The sequence below is a fragment of the Eschscholzia californica genome, unplaced genomic scaffold (genome assembly GCF_041429995.1).
Source record: "Eschscholzia californica isolate CP2 unplaced genomic scaffold, dmEscCali1.0.p SCAF_4, whole genome shotgun sequence".
NCBI lineage: Eukaryota > Viridiplantae > Streptophyta > Magnoliopsida > Ranunculales > Papaveraceae > Eschscholzia > Eschscholzia californica.
In genome coordinates this window covers 56509972-56518733 of record NW_028238461.1, presented here as the reverse complement: position 1 = coordinate 56518733, position 8762 = coordinate 56509972, and the positions used below count along the sequence as shown (strand labels likewise).

The window sequence follows — 8762 nt, the reverse complement described above, 5'->3', positions numbered from 1 at the left end:
CCCGTCCGAACCCGTCCGATTCCCACCCCTAGTTGTGGCGGTGCCACGGTCTTCTTCTTCTTGACTTCTTTATTGTATTTAAACTATAGTTTGTGTTTCTTCTGTCCATACTTTTTCTTGTCTCTTCCGTCTTTGAACTTTTTAATAGCTGAGAAGATCAATGTTAGGATTCCCTACAAACTCTAATCCTAGTAAATGTTTTTGAATTGTCAGCGTGCCTCGTACCTTTGACCTCTAAAGTGGTAGACTAAACTTCTAACCACTCCAACCAAAGGTTATTGGCTGACACTAGTAAGTTTCTAATTAGTCTCTCATGTCAAACTCTAGTAAGTTGGTTACCAAAAAGTGTTTAAGGATATGTGTATATATAATCAGGACACATGTTACTCTTGTACAAATTAAAAGTATAGTTTGGAAAGAAAACCAAACCTAAGAATCCAACCTTTGCTTACTTGCTATACCAAATCATGGGTGGAACCCAACCGGGTAACATCCTATGGTACAATTTATGTATTGTTGAAGTTTGATTTATGTGCTTTTATTGGAGTGGTGTTCTTACAAATAAAAACTCCATGGAAGTGGTATAAAAGTCCCCATTCCATATGCAACCTCCACAATAAACATGGAAGTGGGGACCCTCAGTGTGAGGATACCCCATCCAAATTAGAGGTTTTACGAACACAACCCTGAAAGAAAGTTTATCTTCATCCTTACTATTACCTCACCATCCACTTCCAGCTCTCTTTTGACATCGACGCCAGATGAAGCATTTACCATAGACAATCATATGACATTCCTCAAAGTAGCCGCCAACATCATAGAGAGGGTAGAAAGACATAGAAAGAGAGATGAAGAATTAAAGATGGGAGAAAGAATACCAAGTTAAGAGGATTTGGGGTAGGTAAACTGAGATTTCCTTATTTCCCACAAAATTTGGTTGTTGTAGGCCCCTATAGCAACTTTGGGGAAGGGCCTTTAAAATGTCAATGGTAGTGCAATTATTCATTCAACAAGCTTAAAAAGGAAAATTCTAAACACACTCACATGAAAGGTAGCATTTCTTGTTCCAATTTTAGGGAGATGTAAGTGCACAAAAAATAATTGATGAGTGCATATAACGTTTTCAGCTTAAAAATTCAATTAGGGAGACAGACATCAGTGCCCTAATTTCATGGAAAATACATTTTTAGAAAAGTACTCACCAAATTTGTGTGGTTGAGTAGGTAGAAGAGGAAATTTGTATTACAAATTTGCAACACTCATTTTTAATTCTTTCCGTTATTTATCAAATGTCCCCCTACTTTATGACCAGCTTCTCGTGTAGCTCCTTACTTTATCAAAAATATCCAGATGACTCCCTTTTTGGCATTACTGTCACATAACCGTTAAATTCAGATTTTTTATCACCCTTCTTTTAATTCTCTCTCTAAAAACTGTCTCTCATCAACTATTTCTCTTTAATGTCAACAACCCTTGGTTGGAGTGGTAAGAAGTATAATCTTCCACTTTAAAGGTCAAGGGTTCGAGGCACACGCTGAACAATTCAAAAAAAAAAAACTATTTCTTTTGTAATATGTTCATCTTCTCCAAAAATTTTTCTCTCTAAAATTGTTATCTCTCTAAAATTTTGTCTCTTTGCCTCATTTGAATCTCCCTCTAACAACATCTGCCATCCCTCTTGTGTAGAATTGATTTAGGATTTTTGCCCTATTTTTGTTGAGTCCTTCGAGATTATAGAAAGAGAGAGATTTTAGAGAGAAGAGAGTGAGAGAGAGAGAGATTTTTGTTCATGATTAATTTCCAATCTAGAAATCTGATTAGTTTCTTTTTGAATCAGGAAATCTGATTAGTTTCGAGAGAGAGAGATTTTCGAAAGAGAGAGAGAGATTTTACAGAGAGTTGACTGCACATTTAAAAAGGAGGGTATTTTTGGAAAATTAGAAGAAAAGTTATTAGTCAGATGGACGGTAACAACCAATGGGGGTCATCTGAGTATTTTCGATAAAGTAAGGGGCTACGCGGGAAGCTGGTAATAAAGTAGGGGCCCATTTGAAAAATAACCCTAATTCTTTTAGTTTCTTCTCTCTATAAAGACCCTTGTAGAGTTGTAGGTATGTATTGTTCAATTCCTTACTCAATTCTTTTCTAGATTTTATTAGTGATGTTATTATCATTTGAGATGGTGGAGGGAGACTTAAAAGTAGCAATTGTTTCATCTTGTTTTCTACGTCATGGCTTGTGGACAGTGTTGGGATTTACAGTAACAATCTTCTTGTTCCGAAGTCTCGAACTATAAGATCAAGAAAAAGAGACTTCCTGTTTTTAAAGAAATTAAAAGTAGGTGGATTTCCTAATTGATAGAAAGTCATGGGAATTCTTGAATTATTGATAAACCCATAAAATTTAAGGATTTTGTCTTTCTAGAGTCATACTATTAGTTGTTTCAACAAAACTATATCCATTGAAGTTGAAAGGTTGACTGAGTCTTTATCTTTCTAATTAACTCTTCCATTCTGGCTAAGTTCTCAACTTCCATCCGATATTCTTCCAAGGAGACATCATTTATCACTTGTCATGCTCATTGAAGACATCTTTCTCTCACTAAATTCCTTCCTCAGGGGTTTTTTCTTTCTCAATTTTTCTTTGTTTCTTTTTATGGTTTTACCTTTATGATTGGTTCTTGTGATAGAATTACCAGTTAAATTTTTAAAAGTGGGTGTGAGTGGAGTGTGTGGTGTCGTGCATATAATAATATCATTACAAAACTTATAGAGACCTCCCCATTAAACACCAACTTTCCAACACAGCAGATATCAAACTCTATACATTGTGTTACCACCCAGCAGAGTCCATTGTTTCTTGAAAGTCTTTCCTACCAGCCTAATTCTTATTGGACTAGCTTTCCTCTAAGTATTTGTTAGTTTTACATCTTAAATTTTAAATAATCATTGAAAGAAGAGAGAGTCCACATACCTAGACAAGCCTCAACAGTATACGAGCCGGATCAAAATAAATTGTTCTTGAGCTGTCATCTGCACAAGTTAAAAGTAGATGGGTTAGTATTATCTGCCAATATTCACGACAATCAAACTCATTCAGCACAAGTCAATGTATAGCCATTTAGATTTTAGAACACATATAAGAGTTAATTTTCATAGAGTAATTTCTTGAAGACAAATGACATTAAAATCTTACACATGTAGAACACCGGCATACTATGGAGCAATTTCCTGGTCACTGGGAAAGACAAGTGAAATGTTAGAAAGATATAGCAAAATCTCTTATAGTGCCATCTCATAAGCTTTACGTCTGTCAACTTGAAGGTTCAACAGGAAACCAAAGTGACTGCAAGATGCCATAAATGGGGTCTTTGAAGCAACAATAAGACCCAGAAGGGCAATCCCAAGACCAATGAAAGTATTGAATGCGGCAGTTCAAAAAAACATATAATATGATCTTTTTCTGGATAATAGTCAAAAACCCTTTGATAGATAAAAATGTCCAAACTTGCGATATCTTTTTTTGAAATTCTGAAGTAAAGACAGGTCAAATCTTTCATCATAAAATATATCTGCATGACTTTAGAAGTAAAAGTAATTGTTGCACGATTAGGAATCAGCATATCTGATCAAACACCAGCAAAATATCCTAAAACTGCCATCACTGTCCATGGGACTGCACTGAACCATGTTGCCGGTCTGAGGTCAACATGATGCATTTGTTCACCAACAATGTGTCATCTTAGTAACTATATAGGTAGTAGAAAATTTGAAATGCACATCCTAGTTTGACAATAAGAAGAATTCTTATAGAGTTGGGTAATTAGGCATATCCACCAGAGAATAATGAAATGTCCCTCCCATGAGTATAAATTTTGAAGTGATCCGTACTTCATATGAATTGTGCAAAATTGCAATAACTAAATGCAAAAAAATATAGGGGAAATGAAGCGTAATCAACCTTTGAGTTACAAGCCTAAACCATTGAACTGTGTTGCAGCTTTACATGGACCTGGTAAATTTGTTGCAGCAGGAGAGGTAATAAAGTTGCCATCTTTTTGTATTTTTTTAATTCATCACCAAATAAGTTAATAGCCCTAATTGAGTTTTGGTAGTTTTGGGTTGATCACAGTTCTGTCTAATTTTGCAACAATATTTGGTATTATAGTCAGGGCATCAACCCGCCGTTCTTGTTTGGGATTACTCGACTCGGACAGTTGTATCAGAACTGAAGATTCATCGTTTCGGGGTTTCATGTATTGCTTTCTCATCCGATGGTTTGTTTGCTTTTAACTCAGTTTTGTTCCATTTCTTACATTTTTATTTCTATTGCTTTTGCTTATTAGCTGATGTTTGTGTTTCTCTTTCACTTTCTATATTTCACAGGAAAACATTTAGTCTCAGTTGGTTTTCCTCATGATGGGTATCTCTGTCTGTGGGACTGGCGAAGTGGGATAATGGTCACAAAGATCAAATCTAGTTCATCTTGTACAGGTATATCATGTGTTAGCTTCTCATCAGATGCACGAGTTTTTGTAACAGCTGGGAAGAAGCACTTGAAGTTCTGGACACAAAGATCAAATCTAGTTCATCTTGTACAGGTATATCATGAGTATTAATTCTCATTCTCCAATGAATGTAAGCCAAGGCTTTCAACAAAAAAAATGAATGTAAGCCAAGTAATAAGACATGAAAAAGATATTGTTACTAATTCATATTGATTTTAAAAACAGTTCAATGTTGTTTTTACAGGAATCTATAGGTCACAATCGAGTTCTTGAAGAACTTCCTTCCCTGAATTTGAGCATTCTTCACCCACGTATCTTGATCAAAGCACGCAAAGGAAATTTTGTTCTCGAATGGGTGACATGTTAAAGAGATAACAAACTTCAATTGTTTTCTATGAAAAAAGCAATAGCTTTACAAAGACCTAACGACTAAAACAAACATAATATTGTAATAAAGATAGGGAGTAATTTTTGTATACTTCATTAGATGCGGAAGCTTGTTATGGTTGGTGGTCACTTGTTTGGTGTCCGAACTGAATAACTGCTCTCCACGATTATTGTAGACTCGCAACTGTAGGGATGCATGAAAAGCTTTTTTTGAGATTTATTTCTTGGGTTGGTGAGACTACCATATTCATTCAACTTCTTCTCTTTCCTATCATAAACATATAAACGGAAAGCTTTGTCGTCGTTATCTTCATCTTGTGGTAAGTTTCCTGGTCTTGTTCGCCTTGTTATCATTATTTTGTTTGTTCCTTCAATTGATTTAAAAGCACAAACATTATTGTTCACATGGCAAGGCAATTCAAATGGCTCTTCAATCCACCTATCCTCTTTCCCATTCTCAATAAGAATCCATAACTTCATCTTTGTATTGGTTGGTTTTTTATCGTAAATCTCCAGTAATGCTATGTGTCCATCAACTTCTAATAAATCTTCAGAATAATAACTATGAGGAAGACGATTCTTCAAAATATCCTTAGGGTACTTTATTACTCTAAATTCCTCTTTTCTAACATCAAATGCAATTATGCTATCAACCCATTTATTTAATTGATCATAAGTGAGGAATGGTTGGTCCAACCAATATAAAGAACCGTGGGCACAGGTTGGCTTTCCAAAAACCATTTTCATAGGCGTGTTAGTTTCAATGTTTCTCCAAATATTTTCACCAACAGTAAATACCTCACAAACTGGCACTTCCTCAAAATCTCCAGATCTATATCGATTGTTCCACGGTCTACTCCATATAAATACAACTTTATGTTTTTGAGTAATTGGATCAAATCCGAATCCACAAACAGGACGTTTGTAATTAGAAAGTTTAGTCGGATCCTTTCCTATATTTGATTTGATCCATCGTGTTCTTTCTTTAATGTGATTATTGTAGATTTTAACGGAACCTTTGGAGTAGTCGACATAACAAACCAAACCATAAGCAGATACTAATATGTGGTAATTCTGCCACCTAGGACCTTTCTCCCATGGACCTGGATATCTTTTAACATACTTGTTAGTTTTAGGTTGAAATAAATCTAGGGTGAAAAAACTAGTACCATGACTTTCATCTGAACAAGTAATGAGGATTTTTTGGCGTGACTTTAATAATTGAGACCTGTGTAACAACAAAAAATACTTATCTTGTTCGATCAAATATAACCAACTCTTACTTACACACTTAAATCGCACCAATGACTTTGATGGAAGTCTGCTCAGTATTTCTAACATTAACTCATCATTCATATAAAATCCGTCTAGACGATTTTTCTTCATTGTATTTGTAGCTTTGACTAGTTTGTTTCTTCTCTCTTGCCTCTTCCTCTCTCGCTCTTAAACCCCAGAACCAGCCATCCCTTTTAACCTAGTTCAGCCGACCCTAATTAGAACTGGACTTGAATCCGAATCAAAACCAAATTTTGGGAAGTTTATCGAGTGTTAATTTAGATACAGATAAATAGGGGAAGATTTAAACTAGTTCAGTTAGAATTGGATTTGAATTAGAATCGAAACAAAATATTTGTGTTTTTAGAAAGATTCTAATTATTGAGTATTATAGATTGAAATAGAGAGAAAATCGGATAAGATTTAGCCAGAGGAATCGGTAGTTACTGTTTCTATTTAAACTAGTTCAGCCCAGTCTATCTATAATCGGACTTCTCCAATTGGGAATCCGATTTCTAATTTAATTTAATTTAATTTTTTTTTTTTGAATAAAGCTTACTAAATAAGATAGACGAAAAATATTCTTATAAGACATAATCTGAATGAAAATCAGATAAGGACATAAAATATCGGAATTAACAGTAAGAACCCCCAAAATAACCTAGTCGGCAGGGGCTAATTTAAATTGGAATGAACCCACCATTAGTTTTTCTTTTTTATCAAAACAAAATGGGTGCTGCTAAAAGCACCTTTCCAAAATACGTGTAAGAGGGCGGGTCTATAAGCAGGCGGCCCAACAACTAGAACTTCTATATGCGCCGGAATATCTGGAGGTGGAGGTGAGAGCATGCTTGCTTGCTCTAAAATTGGGAAATGAACTAGGGTTGGAAGGGGCTCTATACGAAGGAGATTGCAAGATCGTGCCATATCCAACTGCTATGATAACTACGCCTGGTGACTGGTGTATTGAACCCTATGTCCAAGAGGCAAAGCACCAGCTGAGTAATGGGACCTTAGGGGCACACCGGTTCTGTCCTAGAGAGGCCAACGTAGCAGCCCACAACTTGGCCCAGGAGACGATGGGAAACGGCCCACTGGCCAATATGTAGGCGGATTACAACATCGAATTGCTTCTACTGATGATATTAGGGGTGTCAACGGGTCGGTTCCGGTTCGGGTATTTAACTATCCAGAACCGGAACCTATAAATCGTAACGGTTTCGGTTCTTGACGGTTCCGGTACCGGTACCTCAATCAAAGGATCCAGAACCGGAACCTTTAAAATTCTCGGGTACCCATCGGGTATCGGGTACCCATTGGGTATTCACAAAAGTATATCAAATATTTCTTAAAGTAGAAGAATTTGCATGAATCTAGTGAAAAGAAATATCATAAACGACATAGATCCTTAAATAAGCAAATATCTCGGGTACAATAGTTGATGAGTATAAGAGATTAGAGATTAGGGGAATCAAGAAAGAAGAAATGAACCTTTATGTTAAATTAACTCGCTCACTTTTGTGTTTTATAAATTAGTTTTCAACCAAGAAAAAGAGGATTTGAGAAATTTCATAACTTGGTGAGTTGGTAACTTGGTGAGAAAAACCCTGACGTACAAGAATACTATATAATCTAGGGTATTTTTTCGTATTATCTCGGGTACCCATTACCCGTCGGGTACCCGGCGGATATACCCGATAAAGACCCGCCTCCTAGTCGGGTCCTTTCGGGTATACCCATTTAAGACCCGATTTCCTTAATGGTTCTAAAACCTATACCCAGTACCTACCCATTAAGACTCGGGGTCGGTTCGGTTCTCGGGTAAACGGGTACCCATTGCCACCCCTAGATGATATGTAGAAATTACCGTCCATAAGAAGGTAGTGGTTTAGAAAATCAGGAAACACACCCTACAAATAAGAGAGTGTGAAGAGGCTCTTCTGGCTATTACATCAGCCACACCATCATATTTTCTATCTTTTTTTTTGTTGCAAGCGTCATATTTTCTATTTACATAAACAAAAGACAAGTTATCAAAGAAGCCCTACAGGAAATAATAGTTTTCATTGTTAAAATAATAATTCCAGCACTTTTTGTATTGAATCAAAGGTGATGTTAATTGATATTGGATACAGACTTATAGACTTTAAAAGAAGGGAAATTAACCTAATTAGAAATGTAAGAATGGTAATTCTAATTACAAGTAAAGGAAGGAAATATTGGTATTTACAAAATCTAATCAAGAAATAAGGAAACATTTCTTATTCTCTTGCTTCAATGCTGCAGCCGTGTGATTGTGGATATGGAAGATGCCATATGCTGAAGGCACCTCCATATTTACTTCATTACCCCCCCGCAAGTTGGAGCTGAGGAAGAAATCTGAGTCAAGCCTAACTTGGAAGTTAACCGGTGAAATTGGTTAGACCCAAGAGGTTTTGTGAAAATATCAGCAACTTGATCTGCAGAGGGAACATGAGAGATCTGAATAAGACCACTTTCGAGTTTCTCACGGACAAAGTGGCAATCGAGTTCAATGTGCTTTGTTCGTTCGTGAAAAACTGGATTAGCAGCTATATGCATAGTTGCCGTATTG

The 8762-nt window shown here is 36.1% G+C and overlaps 2 protein-coding genes across 2 annotated transcripts; one reads left to right on the top strand and one right to left on the bottom strand.

Annotated features, from left to right (window-relative positions):
* Positions 1-3575: 3575 nt before the first annotated feature.
* Positions 3576-4874, top strand: LOC147546620 (uncharacterized). The gene is made up of 5 exons (XM_086635923.1): positions 3576-3696; positions 3940-4037; positions 4168-4276; positions 4386-4600; positions 4752-4874. The coding sequence occupies exons 1-5, from the start codon at positions 3576-3578 to the stop codon at positions 4872-4874; spliced, it is 666 nt and encodes a 221-aa protein (XP_086492049.1).
* Positions 4683-6684, bottom strand: LOC147546619 (putative F-box protein At1g47790). The gene has a single exon (XM_086636816.1). The coding sequence runs from the start codon at positions 6278-6280 to the stop codon at positions 5021-5023; it is 1260 nt and encodes a 419-aa protein (XP_086492942.1). The 5' UTR covers positions 6281-6684; the 3' UTR covers positions 4683-5020.
* Between the last annotated feature and the right edge of the window lie 2078 nt (positions 6685-8762).